The 27,628-nt window shown below is 41.1% G+C and overlaps 2 protein-coding genes across 4 annotated transcripts; both read left to right on the plus strand.

The window, feature by feature from the left end:
* Positions 1 to 237: 237 nt before the first annotated feature.
* frrs1l (ferric-chelate reductase 1-like) lies at positions 238 to 4,315 on the plus strand. The gene is made up of 5 exons (XM_028470818.1): positions 238 to 756; positions 1,262 to 1,346; positions 1,491 to 1,629; positions 2,271 to 2,517; positions 2,617 to 4,315. Exons 1-5 carry the CDS (start codon positions 555 to 557, stop codon positions 2,787 to 2,789), a joined length of 846 nt encoding a protein of 281 aa, XP_028326619.1. The 5' UTR covers positions 238 to 554; the 3' UTR covers positions 2,790 to 4,315.
* Positions 4,316 to 4,959: 644 nt separating this feature from the next.
* Positions 4,960 to 26,893, plus strand: tmem245 (transmembrane protein 245). Of its 3 annotated transcripts, none has more exons than XM_028470905.1 (19): positions 4,960 to 5,629; positions 7,885 to 8,002; positions 8,373 to 8,468; positions 12,545 to 12,652; positions 13,529 to 13,732; positions 13,816 to 13,985; positions 16,111 to 16,134; positions 18,074 to 18,178; positions 18,261 to 18,343; positions 18,451 to 18,541; positions 19,641 to 19,739; positions 20,046 to 20,177; positions 20,346 to 20,468; positions 20,988 to 21,133; positions 21,218 to 21,318; positions 21,407 to 21,581; positions 22,093 to 22,287; positions 24,302 to 24,342; positions 24,427 to 26,893. In XM_028470905.1, exons 1-19 carry the CDS (start codon positions 5,039 to 5,041, stop codon positions 24,450 to 24,452), a joined length of 2,628 nt encoding a protein of 875 aa, XP_028326706.1. In that variant the 5' UTR covers positions 4,960 to 5,038; the 3' UTR covers positions 24,453 to 26,893. The 3 variants fall into 3 exon arrangements, with proteins under 3 accessions (XP_028326706.1, XP_028326707.1, XP_028326708.1); XM_028470906.1 differs by having other exon boundaries at positions 24,661 to 26,893; XM_028470907.1 differs by lacking the exon at positions 16,111 to 16,134.
* The last annotated feature ends 735 nt before the right edge of the window (positions 26,894 to 27,628 follow it).

Below are 27,628 nucleotides of genomic sequence, written 5' to 3' on the forward strand. Positions count from 1 at the left end.
GTTTCGTTATTAAATTGCTTTCTTTAACAGAAAATGCTGTGATTTTCTGTGATAAAGTGGGAACTATAAGGTGGTGGTTGTTGTTGGTTGTAATATTATGGCTGTTCAGTGTAAATGAAAGGGATCTCGTTTACTCGTGATGCTGATCGAGCTTTGATCGACGGGGGTCTTCTGACGTCCAGTTGATCGATCCAGACTGGAGCACGTCTCGCCTTCTGATTGGCTGCTGCAGTGACTGACAGAGGAGGGGGAGGCACCGTCTATCCGGCCTGCTCCTCTCTGACCGCAGTGTAAACAGATTAATGTGATCGGATGACATCGCGCTGTAAATAGGATTACGGTTATGTACCCGAATCCGATTGTAAATGTGATCTGGGTAATTTAGAGCCGGATTAGCCTCTCAGACCCTCGGCCACCAGGCGGAGAAGATGCGGAGATGATCGTGTGATGCTGCGGTGGACAGCTGCCAGTACCAGGGTACCGGGATGCAAACCCTGATGGAGGTCCGCTTTGACTGATTTGAACCTCGATCGTAGCCAGTAAATAATCCAGCGATGGTTTCCCTGCGGAGACTCCTCCAGCTGCTGACCCTGTTGGTGCACAGTGTGCGGTGGGGGGTCGCACCGAGCACCGCGGACGAGGCGCTCCGGAGCGGCCACGGAGAGCACGGAGAGCCGGCTCACCATGAGCCCCACAAGGACTCATACGGTACCTTCGCCTCCGAGTTCCTGGAGTCCAGATATCTGTCCGACGACGGTAAGGATCAGATTTAGTTCAAGTATCTGCTGTTTGCGTTCATTACCAGTGACATGTAGCGATCAGTTCTATAGGCGTTCAGGCCTCACACAGGCCCTGTACTCACTGGTCCCAGTCTGGCTCCTCTGCATGGAGCTTTTCAGCACCAGGGTCAGCTCAGTGGGATTTACTCTCATCCACACACTCACCATCCAATGTTTACACCACGTTATTCTCTCCAGCATCCTTGAATTTGAGGTTTTATCAGTTTGTCTTTGCATTTTAAGAATTAAAAATCAACGCACTTCTTAAAGAACCACACTCATCGATACATTTTACATGGTACTATTTCTAAATATTTCTCTAACAAGTCCATAATAGTAATCTAATCTTCACATTATTTTTGATTTTGTATTTTTTTTTTTTTTTTTTAACAAGTCCTTGCATTGTTATTAAAACTATTCAAAATAGTTCAAACTAAGGTCCTGTTCCTAATGTAGTGCTATGCTCTTTTCCATACTTACAGGTTATCCCTTTCCCACCGCTCCTCCAGTTGACCCCTTTGCAAGGATTAAAGTCATTGACTGTGGAGTCACCAAAGGCTGCATCAGGTTTGTCTCTTTGCAGTTTATTCAAATGTCTGAAGCTCCTGTATTTTGGATAATCAATTGCGGTGGCTTAGTTTTGTTCTTCCGTTCTTACAGTGTTTGATTGCTTGTTTTTTTTTTTTTTTTTTAATTATTATTTATTTCCAGGTATGGGAAGCCAGGGTGTGATGCAGAGACGTGTGATTACTTTCTGAGTTACCGTCGCATTGGGACAGACGTGGAGTACGAGATGAGTGCGGACACAGATGGATGGGTGGCTGTGGGTTTCTCCTCTGACAAGAAAATGGTGAGCAACAGAAGCAGCAGCTAATAGGGCCTATGGGTATTACACCTTACACTATATGTTCTCATTCTGAGAAACACTGAGACACTCACTGAGTTGCGCTGGACTTCGTAAGATTGTTACGTTATTAGCAGCGCACAGTTAAACACACTAAAGTTCAAATCAGGTTTTTTTGGAGCTATGGGCTGGGCAATTTATCAGGATTCAATACGTATCAAGTTTTCTGTTTTGGTGATTTAGAAAATGACATTATTGCCTATATCGATTTTTTTAAGCTTATTTTGTATTAAAATACTCGTTTTAGGAGTCCCTACTCTCACTACTTATCAGAACAGCATGAAAAGCACAGTTAGTGTGCCCTAACCCAGAACTTCTCCTAAACAAGCCACACTACAAAACTCACACACACGTGCTGTCCCATAGGAGAAAAAGCCAAAAGTGGCACACTCGTGCAGCTGTTTGTTAATAAATGTGCCTTTGTGGCATTTTGCATCAGCACATTTAACACAGAATTGTCTTGCTAAGAATTTATTTTAATTAAATATATCAAGATTTATATCGTATATCGCCATTTTGAGAACAAATATCGTGATATGAGTTTTGGTCCATATCGCCCATTTTGTCTCCACTTTTCAATGTCTCAGGGAGGAGATGATGTCATGGGCTGTGTCCATGATGATAACGGGCGTGTTCGGATTCATCACTTTTACAATGTGGGCCAATGGGCCAAAGAGATCAAAAGGAATCCTGCGAGAGATGAAGAAGGCATTTTTGAGAACAACCGGGTGACTTGTCGTTTCAAGAGACCATTATACATTCCCAGAGAGGAAACACTGGTGGACTTGCACCTGTCATGGTATTACCTATTTGCATGGGGACCTGCTATTCAAGGTAAGAAGACAAGCTGTAGGATGCAACGTGACTGTTCAGTCATATTGTCTGTGCGTTATTTGTGATTCCTTACATGCTCCAACCTTGTTTTCCCCACAGGTTCAATCACAAGACACGACATTGACAATCCTCCCGTTAGTGACCGCATGATCAGCATCTATAAGTACGAGGACATCTTCATGCCTTCCACTGCCTATCAGACCTTCAATTCCCCTCTCTGCTTACTGCTCATAGTAGCTCTCACTTTCTACCTGCTGATGGGAACGCCATAAACAAGCATAGAGGACTAAAAGGAGACAAAGGGAAGACGGCGCAGCAATAAGAAAAGTTGCCATATTTATCTAATGCCACTTTCAAAAGTGCACTTTGCACATAAACTGTCCAATATATTGAAAATGTTATAGTTTACTCACTACAGTAACCACATACAGATCATCCTGACAAAGATTAAACCATGTTTCATGCTTTATAGAGCACAGTATAGTTATAATATCCAGGTTTTTGTAATAGTTTTCACTTAAGAAATATACATGAAAACAGAGCACTCAGAGAGCGAAAATATACGCCACTTTGCCAGATATTAGCAGGGTAGCATGATGATCATTCACACTTTAAAGGTTTGGAAAAAAATTCTATCCCCATTAATATTAACAATGATACAGTAGGATCCATATGGATCCCCCAATTCTTTTTGATAAATTGCAATAAAATGCACAATACAGACTGAATCTGAATAAAACTCTGTGGGATAATTAAGGAACTGATCCGACATTACCCAGTCAAATTTCATAAAGATCGGTTAATTACAAACCAAGATACAGTATACATTTTTGAAATTTTACCACAGATAAGAGACAGGTCTTTTTTGATTGTTCAAACTGATTCAGAGTCAGTATATTGATCTGGATCTCCTCACAAATGTATTGTAATCTCCCACGGCACAAGGTATATCTTTGGTTAAATTATTGTCAAGTACTTTTGACTTAATCCTGCAAACAGGCAAACAAACAAAGAAATAAATGAACAGAGGTGAAAAGACAGGATTGCACATGCCAATGACGACACGCTCAAAAGTGTTTGAAATGCTGCTTGCACCAAGAATCCTGGGACTGATTCCAGGAAGCTTGTGTTCACTGGTGTTTCATGTTGAGTTGCCTCAAACACAAAAGGTGTTGTGAACGCAAAATAAATAAAGCCACACATGCAGTATATACACTCGTATCTCTGTACTCTGCTCTCCAGTATTTTTCTGGGTATCAACATATGCAAATACAAACACACTTTACTGTAAGTGTATTATGTGTAAAATATACAGTATCTCCATCAAGATTTAATTTAAGACTTACACACTGTATATATGTTAGAGAATACTTACATTTGTATGATAGTCTTAGGTTCTTTGCCATATTTACTCAAAGGTACCGTTTTTCTTCAGTCAGCTATACTCACACACTGTGACTGGGTTCAACCAGTCTAAATAAAGAGTTAGCGTTGCAAATGGAAACATAAATGCACCAACGAAACTGCAAGATGACAAACATTTTTCTCTGACTAATAAACTAATGAACTGTATTTCATGTAAACCTTGTAGCTCTTTCATCCGCATTAAGGAGCTTGTCTCATATAGACACTGTGTTACACCACTTTTAATTAAATGTGCATTATTATTATGAAGTATTTGGTCTCACAGACATGCAGATGGAATGGTATTTCATTTTAATGGAAACTCTAGACCTACATTTTTAGGATTGCATGTGTTTGGTAACATTCACATTAAAAATGTTTGCTTTGTGTAAAATGTTTGTCATTTATTTATATTTATCATATTTAATGAAAAAAAAAAGAAGCTTAACCTTATTGTGATTCTGGGCTGTGATCAATTATGATGGACTATAACATATGGTACAAGTATAAATATCTTCATGTTCAATCTTGTGCTATCAGAGACCATAAAGACTGAGAAGATATTAAAAGTGACTCATCATAGTTTTAGAAACATCTGAGCTTGTAACCATCCAGAATGGTAGTCAGTACGTCACATGTTTACAGAATATTTATTCTTTTAAATGTATACTGTTAATTAAGAAGCACTAGCCGCCATTGCTGTGAAAAACTTGTTGCTATTATCTACAACAATGACAGTAGTAGTAGTAATAATAATAATAATAATAATAATAATAATAATAATAATAATAATAATAGAGATGTCGTTTGGAACAATACAAATATATATATAAAAAAACACACTATGGTAGCTAATAAAATAATCTCCTTTGAGCTTGAAAATGCAATCTCAATAATAATAATATATAAATAATAATAATAACAATACATCTATAAATTAAAAAAAAAAAAAAAAAAAAAAATGCCTATGTTTTTTTTCTTCTTCTTTTCTCAATGTCACTACAATTCCCACAATGCTCCCCGGGGTTTTTTCTTCTACGTCACATGTTTTCTTCCGTCATGCGGTCCAACAGATGGATGATAGCGACTACCGGGGCTGAAACATGGCACACTGAACATGGAGGACTCTGCTCCCAAACCTGCCGCCGGTTCTCCCCGGGAGAGCCCCCGCCCTGTGCGGCAGCACTCGGTGTCTTTCTCTGAGAGCGTCCAGCCTGCTGTGGAGATGGTGAGCCAGCTGCTAACCCAGCCGTCCTCCCTCAAGTTTGACAAGAACATGAAGCAGGCCTTTTACAACATCGGGGCGATGATCTTCGTGGCGATCTGCTGCGGGGCCGCCGTCCTGGTCTACTTCATCCTGGAGGCCTTTCTCCGCCCGCTGCTCTGGGCTGTGCTCTGCGGGACTTTCCTTCACCCCTTCAAACACTCCCTGGCCCGGCTAGGTCGGTCCTGGCTCAACGGCCTGCAGGACACCGGAACGCCCATCGTGGTGGGGACCTTGCTCGTACCGGTGTGGTGCGTCAACTACGGGGTGGATGCCATGGGCCGGCTGGTGCTGGAGAGGCTGACGGTGCTGCTGGTGATCGGGGCCGGGGTCCCTCTGGTTTACTTCCTCTACCTGTTCTGGAGCGTGATCGGTATGCAGGTGATCATCGGACACGTGTGCACCGTGATCGGCTCTGCGCTCGACTGTTTCCACACCATGTGGGTGAGTTACTAGTTAGTGACCAGTCCTATAGCATTGATCAAAACATTCCGAGTTCTTTTTTATAATTAGGCTAACCCTAACCCTTTTGGACAAATTTACCACAAACTAACATAAATATTGCTCAATAACATACTGTACTTTTTTTTTTGGTAATTTATTCAAACAGGATTACTTTGTGCTGCAGAGTATGGAAGCCCAAAAGAGTCATAATTAAATAAATAAAAACAACATTTTGAAATAAATACCATTTTGATAAATAACAGACAAATGGCCATTCAATTGTTAAATAAGGTAATATTTTTATGAAATAAGTTTTATTATTCTTAAATATCTATTTCCACAATGGTCTTTTTTATTTCATAATGTCATTTTTCACAATGGCCTTTTTATTTCATAATGTCATTTTTCCGCAGAATGACCTCGGTCTGTCAATCAAAGAACATAAGGCGGAGCCAGTGAAGTGATTGGCTGATCCTTTACACAGACATGAGCAGCAGCACTTGCAGTATCGATTCGTGGAGACTTATCACTAATGATCACCTGAGCGCCACGAGTGCTTCACACATTAGAGCAGGGGTCCTCAAGAGCCACTACCCAGCATGTTTTAGATGTTTCCCTCTTCCAACACACCTGATTCAAATGATGAACTCTTCATCAAGCTCTGCAGAAGCCTGATAACGATCCTGGTCATTTCAATCAGGTGTGTTGGAAGAGGGAAACATCTAAAACATGCTCGATAGTGGCCCTTGAGGACCAGGATTGGGGACCCCTGCGTTAGAGTAACACAGTCTCATTCTCAACTCGTCACATATTGACCATCGGTCAGGACCCCTTAGCGTCAGTGTTCGATGCACGGGGGACCGCTTTGGTGTTTATTTTTGGTCCGTGTTCCACCCACAGACAATGAAAAACAGGGCGGACATGTATATTTTAATTGCAAATTGCCTTATTTCAAGATAGATTCTGGCTTTAGAAATTTTTTGATGACATGTCTAGTGAGAAATGTACTCTTAAATTTCATAGTATCCATTCGTTTTATGTAAAAGATCTGTAGTTTTTTCGTTACACCGTACATTCTTCCATGGTTGCTATGACAGCCTTTGATGCCAAAAAACTGCAAGCCAAAAGCAGATATAATCCATTTACGGACTGAGTAATGTTGTAATTTTCTTGTTAAATCCTTTACTGTTTTCATCTCTTAACATATGTAAAGTAGCTCCTCCTCCGGTGTTAAATCCTCAGATAAAAGTGGAACCGCGCAGAAACAACAGACTGTGTTGGTGTTGGAGAGCTGTACTTTGTTCACTACCTGCACTAGAAACATAAACCTCGCTACCTGTCACGGTCACCGTGTTGGACTGAACTCAGGTCTTAACACACACACATCTGCTCAACTGACACGCACACACGCGCATCGGCCACGCGCATGCACCCGCTCCCTCACTCAAAATGAATGCATTCAAGCTAGACACATCTCACTGCACTTTTCTTGCTTTATTTTTTTAATTATTAGTAATACTTTTGTTTATATTCCCTCCGATTGCCGAGGTCCAACCCACTAGCTTTGATTGACAGACCGAAGTCATTCTGCTGAAAAATGACATTATGAAATAAAAAGGCCATTGTGGAAATAGATATTTAAGAATAATAAAACATATTTCATAATAATATTACCTTATATGACAATTTAATGGCTATATTTTGCTTACCTGTGTGGATGTCGCCTCAGACGCACAGCTCCAGTGAGCTTTTGTGTCTTTCTCTTCATGTTTTGATCATCAATAAACTCTTGTTTTAAATACTGCACGCGCGCTAATCATTGCTGCAATCTTAGTGAATTCCTCACAGCAGGTGAGGAAACTGCGTCATTAAATGATTTAGGAATGCATCTGGTTTACCACCCATTGATTTCAGATCCTAGTGAATTCGCCCCCTAGTGTTTTGTGGATTAAGCCTCAGGAAAAATATGTTTGAGACACAGGAATGAGTTCAGGAGAGCTCACTGATAAGGGAAACTGTGACCACAAATTAAACAGAATAATTGCTAAGCTGTTCAGCAGTAGATTCAAATGTTGGTTATTTTAACTGTTGTTTTTTGAAAACAGTCAACAAAGAAGTGGTTTTAATAGATCCTGGAAAAGTATTTTAACACTAAGTAGAACAATGCTTTTTGAGCAGAGATATCTGTCCATCATCTCATCTGCTGTGTCATTGTTGCCACCGTTTGTGTGTGCATGTGTTTGCCTCCCTCTCAGGTTTGCACTGTTGTGTTTGGATATCTGCTGGCAGTTTGCTTCAAATGGAGTCCTCACACCGAGCACTACCTGAGGGCCCTGGCTCTGCCTGTCTGGGCTGTTCTGCTCTTTTATATTGGTGAGCAATGAACCTGCTGACACTTGTGGGCTGAAAACTTTCATACCAATAATACCAGACTTTCCCTCCTAAATGTGCAGGACACACTGCTGTTGCTACCAGTGCAAACCTCATTGTATCAGGCACCCAGCTAGGAAAGTTAGGAGTATTTTTAGCACACTGATGACAAGTAATGGTGTCGACCCTCAGGCGTCACATGATAAAAGTACAAAAAAGCGAAGAAAAAATTTTTCTCAGATAAGTGAAGAGAAGGAGGTTGTTTATTTATTCAGATCAACCTTTTGAGCACAGCCAGTAAAAAGCTTGAATTAGTCAAAGGAGTGTGTCGGAGGTGAACATTTAATCTCAACATGTCTGACTTTGTGTTTAGTGTCTCTGACTGGTTCGTGGAGAGTTCCCATATTCATTGTGGTAGTTGTGCTGCTCATCGTGGGCTCCCAGGAGAAACCACCGGCTCCTGGCAAAGGTGAGAATGTATGGACAATGACATCAATCACAGCCACAGACGTCACAAACCAGCAGCTATTGGCTTCGTGTAACGCCTACTAGGTTCTCAAAATGGGGTACCAGTGCCCCCAGGGGTATGCAAATTGTCATAGGGTGTATGTGAAAAAAAGAAAAATCGAAAAGGGCGTGACAACATTGGAAACAAGAATACAAATAGAGCAGCAGTCAGAAGCTAGGGATGCACCGATCCGCTTTTTTCACCACTGATGCCGATAACTGGTGTTTCTTATTGGCCAATCCCGATACATAAAAAAGCACTGAATTAGCCAACAAATGATATGTCTCATTGTCTGTAAAAGACTGGGATCATTCTTTCATGCATCAGACGACTTAAACTTGTCTTTTTTTTTTTTTTTAAACAAATAAACAGATATAAATGTATTGTTACTTGATTATATGGGAGGTGACGGAGTAGCAACACTGGCAGGACACAAGCTACAGAGCTGCATTTGTGGCTGGAAAAAGGCAACATCAGCGAAGGGTCTTAAGATCCACCAGGGTAGGAAAAAGTGCTTGAAAGAACCTCGCGAAGGGCCTCGCATTGACCACTACTTCCTAAGAGGTAGGGCAAATCAGTTGAGTGAAGTCCAGTGGCAGGATATTCACCACAGGATATCAGAACCCCAGACGAAGCTCAAGCAAGCATAGACCCACCAACGGATATGAGTGCAGAGCCCATCCAGCCACAGATAGCAGTAGAGAGAAAGCTGAATGGACGAAAGCTCCAAATGTCAGAAAAAGGAGTGGGAAACCACCGACACAGACCATGTCCATCTTCTAAAAGGTCTGAAAGGATGTGTGAATAGAAAGCTGGACAAGATCGGAGAGAGCATTTACAGCTATGGAGCAGAGAGATTTGGTGTGAAAAGTGAGAACCTTCGAACACAGAAGGAACCAGCAGCCCATGTCTTGTCCAGGAGACAACAAGAGATTGGGAAACTTGTGAAAGAGGGAAGGGACCTGCAAAAACAATGGAAGAAGGCCACGGAAGTGGAAAGAAAAGGACTTGAGGCACTACAGGGTGACATCAAGCAACGTCTTGCAACACTGCGAAGAGCAGAATGTTTGAGAAAGCAACATAAGAAGAAAGAGCGGATGAGGATTGCCTTCTATAGAGATCCCTACAGGTTCGTCAAAGACATCTTTGCCAAGGAGAAATCCGGGACCCTCAAAGTACCTATTAGGGAACTAGAGGAGCACCTGAAGAAGACCTACTCAGACAACCAGAGGCATGTACCAGCCGGCATTCCGGATGACATGCCACCAATCCAACCACCTGAGCACCAGATAGAAACAAGGCCCCCCACATGGAGCGAAGTTGAGAATGTGGTAAAGCGAGCAAGATCAGCTTCAGCCCCTGGGCCCAACGGCATTCTTTATAGACTCTATAAGAACACGCCAGGCGTCTTGAGGTACCTCTGGAAAATGATGAAAGTGACATGGGAAAAAGGAGTGATACCAAAGGCATGGCAACGGGCAGGAGGCATCCTGATTCCAAAAGAGAAGAATTCCTCAGTCATCGACCAGTTCCGCCAGATCAGCCTTCTGAATGTGGAGGGTAAGATATTCTTCAGCGTTGTGGCCCAGCGGCTCTCAGCATTCTTGATGAAGAACAACTTTGTCGACAGCTCAATCCAGAAGGCAGGGATCAGTGGATTCTCAGGGTGCCTGGAACACACAAATATCATCTGGCACCAGATACAGACGGCCAAGAAGTAGAAGAGAGACCTGCATGTGGTCTTCCTAGACCTTGCCAATGCCTTTGGGTCAGTGCTGCATGAGATGTTGTGGTCAGCGTTTAACTTCTTCCAAGTCCCTGAGTGCATCACACGGCTGGTCAAGGCCTACTTCCAGGACCTTCAGTTCTGTGTTAGAGTACAGGCCACTACAACTGCCTGGCCCCAGCCCTAGTAACGGGAAAGAAATGGAAGCCATCTGCAGCGGTTGCGGCGGCAAAGACTGCCCTTAGACACCGGGAGATTGTGGGAAGTGTCCAACATGGCAGAGGCCTTGGCTTGAAAACAACAATGCCTAGATGGTAAAAGGCTACTCCAGCTGAACGGCGGCAAATGGTGATAGAGGAGGTGCGTCGCCAGGAGGAAGCAGCCAGATGTGCCAAGGCAGTCTCCCAAGCAAAGCAAGGTCGCTGGGTGAAGTGCCAGTGCGTGGAAAAGAGGAAAATCACTTGGAACGATATTTGGAGCATGGAGTCTGGTAGGCTGAGTTTCCTGATCAGATCCACGTAAGATGTCCTGCCCTCTCCAAACAACCTACATCTCTGGTATGGAAATGATCCAGGCTGTCTCCTGTGTGCAGCCCCTGCAACCCTCAAACACATCTTGGTGGGTTGCAAGACCAGCCTAATTCAGGGAAGATATACCTGGCGCCACAACCACGTGTTGAAGTGCCTGGCTGATAAAATTGAGCAAAAAAGGGTAACCACCAACGCTATGCCTCTAAATGCACAAACTACTTTTCCACGGAAGACTTTCATCCAGGAAGGGGAGAAACAGAGGACCAAGCCATCACCTCCAGACTCAAACCCACTGAACGCAGCCCGGGATTGGGAGATGCGTGTAGATCTCAACCAGAGGCTGACTTTCCCACCTGAAATTGCAAGGACCAACCTGCGCTGAGACCTCGTCCTCTGGTCCAAGTCCTGCCACTGCGTCTTCATCGTTGAGCTTACAGTCCCATGGGAAGAAGCCATCAATGAAGCATTCGAGCGGAAGAGGCTGCAGTACACCTACCTAGCAGCTGAAGCAGGGGGGCGGGGCTGGAACGTGAAGGTATGGCCTGTGGAGGTGGGATGTAGAGGCTTTGTAGCTTGTTCCACCACAAGGCTACTGAAGGAAGTAGGGCTTAGAGGACATGCCCAATGGAAGGCATTAAAAGAACTTGCCACTGTAGCAGAACAGAGCGGTCACTGGCTGTGGCTGAAACGTAGGGATGCAACATGGGCTTGTAGATGATGGCAAGAGATGATGGTGGATTATGATCGCTGGGCGCCACCATGCTACGTGCACCCAGGTTTGATCAGCCTGTGGTGGGCCAACCTCGGCAGAGGGTGTATTGTGTTACGTGGCCGAAACACCCAATAAAGTCGGGGCAAACAACTGATGATGCGTTGTAGAGGTGGTGCCCTGCAATTCTTTCTAAGCTTTCACCCCACCCAAGAGTACCCCAATTGTCGTGCTGAATTTTAGGGATTGATAACATCTAGTCCTATTAAGAATCTATATCATAACTCAGCACAAGTACAACAATCTCTAACCAAAATGAAGGCACTGAAATTGAGAGGGAAAAAAAATGCTTAACTAGCTTGGTGTGAAAATGGATTTTCAGCTTTGACAAACATGAAAACAAGATGTATAACAAGACTTTGCATGAAGAACGATTAAATACTCAGACCCTCAAATTCCGTCAAACATTGCAGAGTTAAATGCATCTGAATAAGAGGTTTTGTTATGTGCTTACAGATTATTATTCTTTTCATTATATATTATTTCTCAACAGGATTGGTAAAATTCAGAGACAAATTTCACTGTAGGGCTACATTGTATAGTGTGCAGGAGTAGGGGCTACATGGCTTCAGGTTAAATGTCTAAAGGGGTACAGGTCTGTGGAAAGTTTGGAAACTACTGGTGTAATGTATTGCGCAACATTGTGAAAAGGCACAAGTTATATCAGAGCCTCTGCTGGCTCTTAGATTCTCCTCTAAGCGTGACTGTGCTCTCTTTTACTCGTCTGCATAATGTCATAAAGATTCTGCTTTAAAAGTCAGGAGGATCAAATCACTGTGATGAACTTCTGCTGGGAAATACCAGGCAGGCGTGTTGGGATCTGTGTTATAGAGGAGAAGCAAGGCTCTGTGTCTCACAGTCAAGTTATTTTTTTCTGCTTTACTTAAAGTAGACATTAGACAGACAACCTAGTCAGCAGATTGTTTATGAAAGGAAACACATTCACACAAATACTTTACGGACTTTTGCTACACTTTTCATTTGCGGGTTTCAATTTTTCTGCCTCCCCCAGGAGAAGTCTCAGGGAAGGTGCTGTCATTTGCTGCAAACACCTTTTTCTTGGCAATCACCTGCAGTAACCTGCAGCCAAAAGCTGAGGCCAGCGAGGCCCTCCCCTCCGGTGAGTCCGTCTGTCACGTTGAAGTCGTACAATTAGGTCATCAGTCCATACAAATGTGCTTCGAATTAGCAATAACTCAGTCATTATACTTTGCATAATATGAACGTTTTTCTATTGTTGCTACCAGGGTTAGGGTCAATTACATTTTTAATTACAATTACATCTTCAAATATCAATGTTCAATTGCTACTTAATTAGGATTACATTGACCAACAATTTTTCCAATTACAAATTACAATTATTATTTTTCCCCTGAAAGTCAATTACAATTGCATTCTCAATTACAAAAGTTCAATTACAATGAACCACAATTACTGAGTCTGAAATAACTAACCCCATAAAACGTGACCTTCCTCTTATGTTAGCTTTCTGATAGCCGCTGTAAAATACACTAAAAATATTATATATCATCTAATTTGTATCTTATCTCTTGGTTACCTTGTTAGGCTTCCTAATCAGTGAAAATATTGGTATTAATATTTTTGGTGTGGGAGTCTGAGCCATTATACCCCTAGATTTAAATTATTTTTAAGAGAACTGACCAGTAAACTTTATATGAAACACATTTTAATAATTGTTAACAACGTATATGTAAGCCATAGAACTGTAACATGGTCCCCCAGGTTTGTGTTTGATGAAATTGTAATTGACAGGTTTTTATAGAATGTTCATGCCAATTACAATTACAAAGTCAATTATCTGAACTTAATTACAATTCAATTATGATTGCAATGGCAAGAGGTTTTTATAATTATAATTGACCCCAACCCTGGTTGTAACTGCATACTGTGTCCTGTTAATTTTATTTTTTATTTTTATTTCATTGATTGTGCTTGCTGTGGTTTAATCCAGTCATTTATCTCTCTCTCTCTAAAGATGGCGTTCACTCTGTTAATCCTCTCCCTGCCTCCCCGGGGTTCCCACGTGTCACTCGTTCATTGCCAGCCAGCCTTTTCCAGAGAAAGAAGACTTCCCAGAGTGCCAGCCACATATACTTCATCCTGCTGGCCTGGGCCATAGTGCTGGTTCAGGTGTGGTTCAACCTGTGGATCTTACAGCTGCTGCCTATCCCTGTAGCAGGTAGCATTCCCACGGGCGCCAAAATGTTTACTATCATGTAGCTCTGGTGTTTACGCTCCCACGTGTTGCACGTGTACGTACAGTTTGGGTGCTGAAGAAGCTGGTGGTCCACTTTGGCCTGAAGAGCTTTGCAGCGCGGACCCTCGCCTCCTGGTGGGCCGTATTCCTGCAGTTTGGGCGTGAGCGCGAAGAGGCCTTCTTACCTGGACCAATCAAAGGCTTGGCTCAGTTTTTGCTGCGTGTCGACACCAAGGTAATGACCCTTTGTGGACTTTAAGCTCTCAGCAACACAGTAAAACACTTGTTTGGTACCAAAACAGAGTATAAATAGAGTTCACTTTGTAAACTGTTTACTGTTTGGTGTTCGTTAACGATTCCACATCACATGTCAAAACAAAAATCCAGTCAGACTTTAATGGAAGTTGACGTTTATCGACTGGAATCATGTTGTTTAAAGGTTAAAGGTACCAGTTTTTCAACCATATTTTTGGCTTACCGTAATTTCCAGGCTATAAAGCGCACTGTTTTATTGGCCGCATTACAATAATTTAGCAATTTTCTCAGAAAAATACACACAAATGCTGCAGCCTAACATAGGCTGCACTCTATTGGCTGATCAGACAACTTGGCCAATCAGAACAGGCAGGTAGGCGGGCTGCTGTACTCAAGTTAGGTTTCACAGAAATGTCTGTGTTTCAACTGATAAGTTTCCTTTACTACATGAAGTCACCTCCACACTGCCCCACGTCTACATATCAGTCCATTTACAGATTTTTACTGGAACCAGACGATACACAGCTCCGTCTACTCTTCTTACCGTGAACTACCGCGGAGCGATCACAGCAGGTTGGACTCTGAGTCAGAATACGGATGCGATCGCTTCTGAACAAATCCAACGTGGTGATTTGGCAACAGTTATGCTACTATTACAAACTGGCTGACTTTTACTCTAGACTTACTGTATACTCCGTCTGTCCATCCTTCTTACGGAAGCGTCTCCATCAGCCTCAGAGTTCAGAGCACCGATCAATCCTGAACAAACCTAACGCGATGATTTAACAACTTTATGCTCTTTATTCTTCTATTACAAACTGGCTGATTTTTTACTTCATCCATGCTGCTGCTGCTGCTGCTGCATTTAATGTTAACAATTTAATTGTTCCACCTGGTCGAATGTGACGGAGCTTAAGTTTGTGGCGGCATGAAACTTATAAAACCGGGAAAAATCCACAATTTAGCCGCGTCATTGTTTAAGCCGCAGGGTTCAAAGTGTGAGAAAAAAGTAGCGGCTTCTAGTCTGAAAATTACGGTATTTGTAAAAGCATAGAATATTTTTTTTTCCACACTCCATATGAACTCAGATGTTTTTAGAAAATGTCTGTTATTTGCAGAGGAACCAAATATAATTTAAAAACAAGAGACAAAGTTAAACCAGTGTCATTAGGAATGAGTAGAGTCTGATACTAGGAAAATGTTGTTTAAATGCATGTCTACGACGGCATATTAGAGTCATTATTAAAAAAAAAGAAATCTGAGCATTATGAGATTAAAGTCATAATGTTTCAAGAATAAAGTTGTAATATTTTGAGAATAGAGTCGTAATGTTGTGAGAATAAAGCCGTATCTTAAAAAACTTGTAATGGTACAAAGCTCTGAATTCCCTGTTGAAGTGAACGCAACATAACAACAATAGCCCTTAAATCGACCACTTCCAGCCAGTTTCTCCTCCTCAAAAGAGGCTATTTTCTCAAAATCAGTCTGTTTCTTTGTATGGAACAAATGCAAATGTATGCAAAGTGGCTTTAAAATCCTTAAACTGATAACAGTGTGATGTTGGTGGGCCAAAAGGCTCAGTATTTCACTATGTGTGAAACCTAAAGAAAAGTATAATCTCACTAAAGGCTCCATATTCTCCCTAACGCACGAGTGACCGCAACACAGACAATTATTCTCATAAAATGACGACTTTATTACTGTATAAGATACAACTTTATTCTCATAAAATAAAAACTTTTTTTTTTACAACTTTAATCTTGTGGTCCCCATATCTTTTATTGTATTTTGATGTGGCCCTAATACGTCGTCAGACTATTAAGCTATGAAAGGTATTTATTTTTTAATCAGTCTGAATATAAATTGTTCATAAAGGTCCAAATTGTCCTGGTGAGGTTTTGCAAAGCAAAGATGCATCATTGAAGAAATAAAAGATGGAGCAAAAAACAATCTCAACTATGTTGACGTTTTTGCACCCAGTGAAAGCTTTTGAAAGAATCATGCACGTTCACTGGTCACACACTGAGGTTGTGTGTTGTGTGATATCTGCTGCACAGAATTTTTCCAATAATGATCTTCCCAATGTCTCTTTGTCTCTTCCCAAGCTCTGGCATTGGCTTAACCAGCAGGTAATGACTTAGACTAACAACGTGCTGACAAAGCAAAGGCCCAGTGTGTTTGTGTATGAAACACCAGGATGAAAAGGCACCAGTGAACACACCTTATTACTGCTTGTTAACCCATTCACTCTCATCTCCCATTCATCCCATTCTGACGTCTTCTGCTCTCCCACTTCCTGCTTTTAATTTATATGTGGAGCTACAGTCGGGGGCGGGACTTATGGTCCCATAGCCCCGCCTGTATCTGCGCTGCTTTGATCTAACCTGCTGGTTTGTTCTTTAGGAGTGTTTGAGCTGCATGATGATGTAAACAAAGCAGGGAAAACTTCAATTGTTGTTGATACAAATTATGAGAACTGTGGTTTAATTTATTTATTAAGACTTAAGTACAACAAAACAAGGGAAACACAGTTTATACTATAGTCCAACACCTAGTTTTGCTTATTTTGTGCAAAGTTTGTTTCCTCTCAAACTTCAGTTTATAGAGACACAGAATTTTAATGGTCCCACTATTAAACTTTACTTTAACACTACTCAGTTTGTTCTCCCAAAGAACCAACTTTAAAATAGAGGATATAAAATGTGGCCCAATTCATTCCATGCAATATTGCATGGAGCGAATATAAGCAGAAGTAGAACGGAAGTTCTACTTCTGCTTTCTTTAGTGTGCGGTTGCTTAGTCCCAGGTAAGCGAGATATCAACGTTATTAGACCTAATGTGCACATCATGTCAATAGTAATAATTTCGGAGATTTTCGGAGACCTGCCATTGAAAGCGTTACAAAAACTAATCGCAAAACAAAAGGAGATGTTTGACTTTTAACTTGAAGCCGGTCCCAGGACGATTTTACATTCCGCTCACAATGCATCATGGGCCGGTTGAGTATGACTAGTGTGCCCACTGTGCATACCACAAAAATAGTATACATCCTGGTATTTCTCACTCAATCTTTCTATACTCTAATGTGAACGCACTAGTATGAGTAGTGTGTTGGTATGTAATTTATAACACAGCCGATATCACCCAACTGCTTATAAATTCTGACTAAAAACTTCTACCATGTTGCAGACATTGAATGCAACAGTAAGCATGAAAAATATTCCTGTTTAAGTTTTGAAACATCAAATTAATAAAGAAAACCACTTGTTTTTTTTAGACAGATCATGTTTATTTTAACATATCAAATGTAATTGTTTCCAGTTTAAAATGCACATGTATTTATAAACTTTTTTGAAAAATGCACTTTAATATGATTTTTAATATACATTTGGATATTAACACTAACAAAGACACCCCCATGCACCCACATCTTTAGTTATGGAGTAAGGAACTCTTCATGTACAAATTTTTAAGCATTTGAACCTAAATTGGTTTTAATCCAATGCTATATAATATGCATAAATCTTTTTCCTTCTCTGTGTTTTCATTCTTTTGTTAAACTTGGTTGGATGCACCTGACTTTACTTATTTCTAGGATAAAGATCTATTTTTATAATGGTTTAATGACTTTCAAAGGTTTACACAGAGTGCTAAGCTTTGTGGCTGTAGTGCAGTGGGACCCTTACTTACAAACTTATCATTGATTATTAATTCATCATTGCGAAACCATCCCGACGTCCATTCAGAACGCCTCTGTTTATGAAAACCCTCGCTGATGATAAAATGCCTTTACAGAACATTGAGAAACCTGACTGATGGACATGATTCTGGCACATCTGGATCTAAACTCTCAGACCTAAAAAGATAACACACTGTTTAAACTGAGTGTAATTCTAACGCAGGTTTCTCTTTGAGTCTTATTGTAAAACCTTCCATAGCAGAGTGTCCAAACATGGAGGGCCTTTAATCCAGCAGGCTTCAGGAAGACATTGAAAACCTGCTGAATGATTGGCCACAAACGCACTGTGCCGTTGTTCATTTCTCTTTGTTTCTGCTCCACATCTGCAGATGATCATCTGGTTGGAGCGATCGCTGGACAAGATCATCAGCATCTTCATCATCTTCCTCCTGGTCACTGGGACACTGCTCATGGCCCTGCTGCTGACCGCTATGGTGTGTGGTGTATGGATAACTGACATCCACCTTGAGAGCTCAACCAATCATGCGCCATGTTTTTGTGCTTGTCTGTTACCAGGTTCATCATGAGAGCGCTCAAATAATTGAGATAACCAGTAACCTCATCAACGACACAGTGTCCAACCACCCCGAGTGGGCGAAGTAGGATATTTCTTTCTGTTCTCGCTGACATGTTCTCTGTATTCCTGAAATACTGAGCATCCCTTTCTTCTCTTTGTGTCTTCTGCTCCTCCATCATACTCCATCAGCTGGCTTCCAGAGGCCCGTGTGGTGCAAAAGGCCCTCAATTCAGCTGCTACCAACGTTTATCAACACGGGAGAGAGTGGATCACACATAAGGTTAGCACTAAATGACAAACATGGAGGACGCAGGTGTAACGGAGCCTCATTTTTGGGTTAACAAGAGCCCAGTTTACCTAATAACTCCACTAATAAACTCTCCTACCGAGCAGGAGTGCAGAGGTTCACCCAAGGTGCACATACACATGCAGGACGCAGTGCTGTTATGCTCTGTCTTGGAGAATGAGGTCCTATTTCCTCTGTACAGCACATCACTGCAGGCTGTACGGAGGAAATAGGACCTCATTCATGCTTTTAAATGTAAATAGTTCACAAATGCGCTGCAGTATTTAATCAGTAATGTGATGAATTATAGGTGAAATTGGCTGAAAGCATAATAAACACAGATATTGGACAACGTTTAGTCATTTTTAAGGCCTTTTCAAAGCGTTTCGATCGTTAATTTATTTTAATGTGATATTTATTGCCAAAAGCATGCGGACCGAGGCTGATATAAACCTCATATCTGTGTGTCTCCAATATCTCTGCTGTGAAGTTGTTATCAGCGCACACAGGGGGGCAGACGTCACCTGCTGAGTAGCTGATCCTCTTCCACAGAGCGTTTAAATGAGCTTCTTTATTCCCAATATTCACACTGTCAAAAAGCACATCTTTGTTTTGCTCCACCTCAGATGTGAGGATGCCGATTTTCATCTTGGAAAAGCTTGTTTCCTTGTTTGACCTCAGTGGGCAGGGCCTCCGAAACCGGAGGGCGAAACATGTTAATAACAATTGAATTCAGCCACTGGATTTATCAACGCTCGATCATTTGTACGCCAGGATTGGTCAGATACGAGTGTTTCATGAATCACACGTTGGTCCTGTCATACAAAGAAATGTGCACTAAAATTAGCACCCGTTTTCACGCAAGGTTGATAAATGAGAGCCATTGTGTGCCAATTGTTCTTTAGATTGTTGTGTTATGATGCAATATTCTGATAGAAGAGCGAACAAAAATTCACTCAATGTCAAGTGGTATATCTTTGAAGACAAAAAATAAGTAGTTGTGTTGAAATGGCGGGCTGTGGGTCACATGTGGCCCACACCTTGCTTAAAGTTTACATTTCAAATCATTTCCTTTACTCTTCTCTCTGTGCAGCTTCATAAGATGTTGGGTGATAAGGTGAACCACACGGCCGTCATAGAGAAACAGGTTCTGGAGCTTTGGGACCGACTCTACCACTCCTGGTTTGTGAAGGTAGAGTCAAAGGACTACTTATTCACATTATTTATTCTGTCTACCTCTGTGTATCTGTTTTATTAAGAACTGTTGCACATACTCTCTTTGCACATACATTTTGCACTGATATATTTATCGGCATCCTTCACTGATCTGATTTTTATCCATTTTATTCTTGTATTCTCGTTGTTTATCCAATTGTTTTTGTTGTGGCTAAATGCAACACAATTTGTTCTGCAGTGCATCTCTGATGAATAATTTATCTATCTATCTATCCATCTATCTATTGTTTAGCGTGATGAGGTGATGCTCTAACTTTTTCAGAATGTGACCCATTCCGGACGCCCTCGAGGACATAAGATGACGCCTCATAGACAGAACAGCTGGCTGGGAGACATCCTGGACTGGAAGGACCTGGCCTCCTTTCTGCAGGAAAACATTGAGACGCTGTTGTCTGTAAGGAGCAGACTGTGATATCACATGCTGTGTACTGTATGTCCATACGTAACATATCAGTTTTACCTTAAGTACGCTATGCAGGACTGCAGGTGATCAATGACTAAAATATTTAAACAGAGTTTGTCCTGAGGGGGACATGTTGACTGTGTTGTTGTTGTGGTGCAGATCTTGGAGTCTTTATGGGTGGTGATGAGCAGGAACGTCGGCCTCCTTTTCTCCACCACCACCACGCTCTTCACCGTTTTGTTCCACAGCGGCACTGCTTTGCTCAACTTTGCTCTCAGTCTGGTGAGAAATCCTCATCTCCTTTGTTTGATTCACTGCTTCAGTGTAAGTCAGCAAAATTGTAAAAATGCAGAGTTTCACAGGAGAGTTGGAATTAAGCCATTCCTGTTAATAAACAAAGGGTCGGATGAATGAATTAATGTCATATATGTAGTGTTGAAAGCTTTCTGCATTGATTCATTGAATAAAAACTTCCGCCCGCCTTAAAAAAAAAAAGCGAAAAACCCTGATCAGGCCAAGTCATCCATTTTACGAAGTGTCAGTAAACGCCTCATAGAATAGGCCTTATAGATCCCCAGAAGGGAAATTCAATTATTGCAGCAACACGATAAAAGAGCATTTGAACATAGATAATAGTGTAGAAATATGAAAGTGAAGGACAGACATAAACTAGAGAAACAGAAAATTATAAAAAATAAAGTGCAAATTTGAATGTTATGATTGGATTTTCATGATTTTAATGTTAAATGTGATTTACTTCCTTTTGTGTGTGTGTGTGTGTGTGTGTGTGTGTGTGTGTAGGTGATTTTCTTGACCACACTCTTCTATCTGCTGAGCTCCAGCGGTGAAAACTACAAACCTGTGAAGTGGGTGATCAGCCTCACTGCTCTATCCCAGGCCGGCCCTTCCTCTAACATCATTGGCCAGTCTGTCGAAGAGGCCATCAGGTAATTGGATTGAAAACAACAAAAAAAACAATCAGCATGTGCACAAATCTATATTTGTATTTACTTTGATGTTCATTTATGAAGGGGTGTGTTTGACGCCTCTCTGAAAATGGCGGGTTTTTATGGCCTCTACACGTGGCTGACTCACACCGTCTTTGGCATCAACATCGTGTTCATTCCCTCCGGTGAGCAGATTGTTATGTTTGCACATCAGCAGCTGTACTCTGTGCTGTCTGCGTCTCTCTGTGAACTCTGCCTCTGTTTTCTTAAAAGCTCTGGCTGCCATCCTGGGGGCGGTGCCTTTCCTCGGGACGTACTGGGCGGCGCTGCCGGCCGTGTGTGACTTGTGGTTGGCTCAGGATGAAGGAGTGAAGGCCGTGCTGCTGCTCGTGTGTCATCTACTGCCCACATACTTTGTGGATACAGCCATTTACTCTGATATATCAGGGTATGTTCATGCAGAGCATGTTGTTGTGGTGGCCTCCTCTCACTGCAAAGAGTTTAAGACTTTTCTTTAGGTTGATTTTGTATTAATAGCATTGATTTATGAAAGTAGATATGTTGCAAAATGGGAGAGCTTGTAGAATGTGATGTGAGCTTGTGTATAAAAAAAGTCACAGAAAACATTCACAAATGTGTAGACTGATATTTGCACAAATAAAATAACAGCTCCAAACTTTTAATCCAACATTTACTTGCATTTTTTTTTGTTTTTATGACTCATGCCATTTATCGTTTACTAATCTAAGTTTTGCAACATATTTTGTGAGACGTCTGTTGCTAAACAGATTTGTACCTGTAGAAATACCCATCACATTCTACAAGCTCTCCCATTTTGCAACATAACTACCTCCACATTCATCCATTGCATAAACCTTTATTAATATGAACTATTGAATGACTGTCATGGCTCAGAGTTGTTCCCCAGTGCTCATGCTCGTTGTCGTCTCCCTGCTCAGTGGAGGACATCCGTATCTGACGGGTCTGGCGGTCGCAGGCGGAGCCTACTACTTGGGTCTGGAGGGGGCGATCATCGGGCCCATTCTGCTGTGCATCCTGGTGGTGGCGGGAAACATATACAGCGCCATGCTGATGAGCCCCAGCTCCACGGTGCCAACACCAGTGCAGTCCCACTGGCCGCTCACTTCCATGAGGTAGATATCCCACAGAGGGATTTACTAAAGGTTTGCACCTGTAAAAACAGGTGCTGATAAACAGTGCAAATGCATCGCAATCAGGATTTGTCTCACGTATGCAACAAAGCGTGCATGATCCATTTAGCGTGTTTGCCTCTGAATATGCAATGTGGGTGGATCAGCTGTGTGAACCAAAATATTTGGAGGATTAAAGGCAAATACATTAATGCAGCGTGCGCTATCAAATTGATCAAACCTGGAACTGTTTAGTGCCTGTTTTTGCGCAGAAATGTGACACTCAATGCATTTGCAGAGTGTTTGACTTTGGTATAAACCTCAGGAAACTTCATTAAACTTTGGTACAGAGTGTGACTAAAATAAAGAAGGGGCTCTTTATATCTAATACAGCGACAGAGAGCACCTTATCCAGCCCAATTCGTCATCTTCAAATTAAATTTTATGCTCTCGACCACTCAACTTTCTCGTCATTCTCCATGTTGAACACTTTGCACGTGCAAAATGTCTATTAAAATAGGCGGCTTGCTGAGTAGATGCGTGTAAGACTGCTCTGCTACTCAACCCTTTAAATCCTTTCTGAAAGCTTCATTCTAAGCACCTCTCAGCTCAACTGCAACGTCAAGGCTCAAGAAAACACTGATGAAACAAAGAAAGACAAATCGCGGCCGGACACAACAAACCGACCTAACGAACTTCACGACTTCATCCGTTAATGCTAAGCTTGCCGTTAACAACAAGACCATGGAAGCTAGCACTGGCACTAGCTCTGGCCCCGAGAAACAGCCGGAGGGAGACACTACTGGGCGACTGTGGCTCAGGTGCTAGAGGGGTCGTCTTCTGATAAAGAGGTTGGGGGTTCGATCCCCGTCTATGTGTCGAAGTGTCCTGGGCAAGACACTGAACCCCAAGTTGCTCCTAGCGCCTTGCATAGCAGCCCTGTCCCATTGGTGTGTGAGTGTGAGTGTGACCTCTGTCTGTGAAAGGCGCTATATAAATAAACATCACTTCCTACTACTACTGGGTAAGAGTCTGGCACCTCTTTGACAACAATACTGGCAGCTATTGACACTATGAAGACTAAGGTCTCATCCAAATTTGACAACATCATGACAAGAAACCTACAAGAAGACCAAAATCATTAGGAGCAGAAATAAAGATACTAGAAGACGAATACTACAGCAGTGACGTGCAGTCACGGTAGGCAAGGTAGGCAGTGCCTACCTAAGGGTGAATTGATATTTAGATAATTTATTTCCATTATAATATAATATAATTATAATATAGTTTTACGTAAAAAGGCAGCTCTCTACGCTGCCTTTGGACGTAACCGTGCTATGCTAAATGCTATACGTAAGTTCAGAGTGCTTTGGTGAATTGATCCATCGTGGACTCTGCTATGTTCTCTAGCTAGTGGGCGGGATGACAGCGCTAAAGATGGTAAAGGAACTTTTTTTTGAGGAAAAAAACGACAGCTTTTAAAAGATGGGAGACCAACACCTGAGCTACCAGACCTTCAGCAAAGGAAAGGTCAGAAAATTGTTCGTACTTTCCACAGTGAATGGTACAAAAGGAAGGATTGGCTTTGTGGATGTGCCTCACTGAGGCTGTTCTGAGTTGTTGTTGTCATTTTCTCTGTTTTTCTGTGTTTCCAACACAAACAACAAATGCGCTGCCGTGTCATGAGATATATCATGTTGGGAGAGTATGGAGGCTATATTCAATTATTCTTTATGTTTATTTGTAGTGTGTTAGTGGCAAAGTGAGTAATAGCCCTCTCATTTATAAACACCAGAATTCCAAGTGTAAGCAGGTGGTTGTCTGAATAAATTACTTACACAATAAAACAACAACAACATATCTGGGACCCCTTCATCTGCTATGTATTGAGGACAGATTTGTCACAAGTGATTGAAGAGCTTGGGGACATGTAAACGGTGGCTTTTTGCAGTCCCTAAAATTGCAGAAATATGTTTGTTCCATGGATGCTTCACCTGTGTCCCGTTTCTGTCTGCAGGGCCTTTGCAGAGTCCACGCCCTCCCTCTTAAAGAAAACTGGTGAGTAAGAACCAGGATGTGTTCCTGTTTTTGTGTTGATTCCTACCAGAGAAGAGGTCCTCACTGGGAATGTCATCCCTACAGAGCACACACCGACAACAGTCTCGTAAGGAGAAAGTCTCCCTAAGGACTCAAACCTGGACCAGTACCATGACAGCTGGTTTTTATTTATATACATGGGAGAGCTTGATCCCCTTTGAACACAGTGCCTAAAATGATTCCTTCTGATTTAGTGATTGTATGAAATCAGTGTGTGGTTTGGAGCTGAGGCTGTGGCTGTGGCTGATGGTGGCTGTTTCCTCTGTGATTCTATTACAGAATAGTGACTGAGATCAGATTGGAGATTACACAGATGATCTGTTTCAGCCCCTGATGTCTTTTCCACATCCTGTGTGTGTGCGTGTGCGTGCTGCACTGTTCGTGCTCTATCAAGGCAGAGCTTCAGGTTTATGGTGAACCGTTGTTTCACTCAAACACAAACTTCCTCAGGATATTTATCCACTGCATCCACTCAGATCAACTACTGACTAGTTTTAAGGTCAGTCAGAGCAAAAAAAGTCCTTATTTCACAAAGAGTGAGCAATGCATGTCAAACTAATGGAAATTAGTTTTACAAAGTTGTACACATCCTCCAATTAAAAAAAAGAAAAGAGAGTATTTGCACAAATAATTTTAGCTCTAAAACGCTTTATTCGGCTAAAATAAAAATGAAGTGACAGGAGGTCAATACATTTTCATATTATGTAGGACTGTTTTATGAAAACAACCCATTTTTATGCATCTTTTCAGTGTTTTGGCTTGACTGTAAATAGGAAACACTGCCTGTGCTATGAACAGGCTCCACTTCTAAAGGTCACACATTTGTTTCAATCACTGATGATAGGATCGAATGTTGACAACGTCCATCAGTCAAGCCTTTCACCCAAAGGTCAGTAGTTGGACATGCTGAATTTCAGTGTTTTTTTTTTTTATCGACCGGAGACAAAAACAGTTACATTACTAACGTGCATCTTTATTCACTCTTTAGCTTCTATGTGTGAATCTTATTTTTATTCTTTTATTGACTCGTTTCTCTTTTTTTCGCCAACTTTTACTTTTTTACATTAATGCAATTAGCTTTAAACATGTCCCCACCCTTCAGCTTAAAGGCAGGACAGAAAATGGAAAAGAAACCAATTATTCACTTTTATTTTCTTCAATTTTAGTGTTTTGAGGACAAAAGCAGTGATTTGACTGATTCTTTAAAGTAAAACAAAGTTTCTATGGGTAACTGACACACAGTACAGTACATGTAGTATGTTCGCTCATTCAACCTTTGCACAAAATGGGAATTTTAACACCTCTTTAATAACGTGCGCTGCACTAAGAACACACCAAGAAAACCAATGAAACAGAAGGTTAACATGACTCTGGATCTTGACCTTTAAAAAGTCTGAGATTCACTTTTAAAAATCCAAAGAATAGAGACACAGGTCAGTGTACCAGCACAAGCATTTCCTGTTAAACATTCACTAGCTTTATTTCAGTTTGTCACCTTAGGTTAATAATGATTCAACTTTGTTTTTGTTGGTTTGAACTTGATGTTCTTAATAGTTTTTAAATAACTGGGGACCATCGCATATATCGTGACTTGCCAAGACACTTTTTAGGAAACGATAGGAGTTTTATTTTTGTTGTGTACAAAATGTTTTGTATCTCCTGTTGTGATTTCAGTCGATGAGGTTCTCAACCAGTCTGACTCCCAGATGGACCAGTTAGAATGTGATCTATTACCTGAAAATCTCAGTTTGCCAACTTAATGACAATATTAGATCTTGATATTAGTTTTTAACTACCAAAAACATTATAAAGGCTGCAGTTCTCATCAACAACCTTAAAAAGAAAACAAAATGACTACCTTATTGGAAAGTAAATACTAATAAATATTGCAATTTCAAAAGTACAAAACCGTTACAGCATACAAATCTGAAATGAAACATCAATTATTGAGTTTTTAAAAATGTGTTTCCATTGATGTTTTTAGAGGGACCTTTGTTTGGGTCCCCACCCGTGAGTTGAGAACCTCTGGTATGATGCTCTTGTAGCCCTTTTATGTTTTCTGTGTTTTTCATTTTTTTATCAGACTGCGAGTCCCTTAAAGACATCCATGCTTTTTCTTTCCTAACGTAACGTCTGATGAGTGTTAGTAGGATTCATTGTGTGTGTGAGAGCACTTTCAGGGTTTTGAGCGACTTTCACTACTTTTCCTAAAATGTTCTTAACATCATCAGCGGCAGTTAGTTTTTATGCACTTTATGTTAATTTCTTAACGATAAAACATTGGTTTTCCTCACATTTATTCCACTACTTACGTCGCTTTGAGGCTTTTCTCATGCGGACTTTAAAGTGGTTTGAAGTTCACTTGAAGCTTTAAGAAACGAGCTGTCCTGATGGCTTGTGTTGGTGACGTGTTCTGGGTCGATGGGTGATCACCTTTACTTTCATTTGCTGCTGTGGATGTGTATGTATAAGTTAATGTGAAACACGCCTAATAAACCTCATCTTTCAATCAGCAGTGGCTTGTTGTCATTCTTTCATTTCTTTTTTTTCCTATTGTCTTTTTTTACTATTTGGTATAGTAATACAGCTCCACCTACTCTTTAAGAATATACAAAAAGATCTGCTCGACATCCGATCTGGTGGCCATACCAGCCCCTCAAAATTGGAAAAAATGTTGTTGGGATTTCTGGCTCAAAAATGTTTGGGCCTTCAGTAAACAACTTTACATATGCCTCAGCTCCCTGTAATTTTATCAACTTTGAGCTATGTACATAGACTGTTCAAACCACCAATGATTAGTCAGATCTATGCCTTGGTTCTTGGGTGACAGTCTCTTGAAATATGAATAAATATATATATATATATTTTAAGCTATTTTCATTGGCCCATAATTGCATGTGGGAATGTAAGAAAAAAATCAGATCTCTTTTCTTTTGTTTATTTATAGTATAAAATGAGTCTTTCTTGGGATATATATATATATATATATATATATATATATATATATATATATATATATATATATATATATATATATAAAATGTATGCAACTTCATATTTTAATTGGACCCCAACTTTGGGGCTTTTTCACCACCCGCAAATATTGAAAATCTTTTACATGAGGCCTTTGTAGCTTGACTCTGTGTCTTATAACCATTTATTCTTTGGGAGCTGAGACACATCCAAAGTTGTTTACTGAAGGCCCAAACCGTTCGAGCCCGAAACCCCGACAGACTTTTTTCCAATT

This window comes from Gouania willdenowi, chromosome 16, assembly GCF_900634775.1.
Source record: "Gouania willdenowi chromosome 16, fGouWil2.1, whole genome shotgun sequence".
NCBI classification, from domain to species: Eukaryota; Metazoa; Chordata; class Actinopteri; order Blenniiformes; family Gobiesocidae; genus Gouania; species Gouania willdenowi.

Bases quoted from the DNA above. Each gene is read 5' to 3' on its own strand.
- frrs1l (XM_028470818.1), top strand. From the start codon at position 555: ATGGTTTCCCTGCGGAGACTCCTCCAGCTGCTGACCCTGTTGGTGCAC. The intron at 757-1,261 runs GTAAGGATCAGA...CCATACTTACAG, and splicing joins CAGATATCTGTCCGACGACG to GTTATCCCTTTCCCACCGCT. The intron at 1,347-1,490 runs GTTTGTCTCTTT...ATTTATTTCCAG, and splicing joins GTCACCAAAGGCTGCATCAG to GTATGGGAAGCCAGGGTGTG.
- tmem245 (XM_028470905.1), top strand. From the start codon at position 5,039: ATGGAGGACTCTGCTCCCAAACCTGCCGCCGGTTCTCCCCGGGAGAGC. The intron at 13,986-16,110 runs GTAATGACCCTT...TCTCTTCCCAAG, and splicing joins TGCTGCGTGTCGACACCAAG to CTCTGGCATTGGCTTAACCA. The intron at 16,135-18,073 runs GTAATGACTTAG...CCACATCTGCAG, and splicing joins GGCATTGGCTTAACCAGCAG to ATGATCATCTGGTTGGAGCG.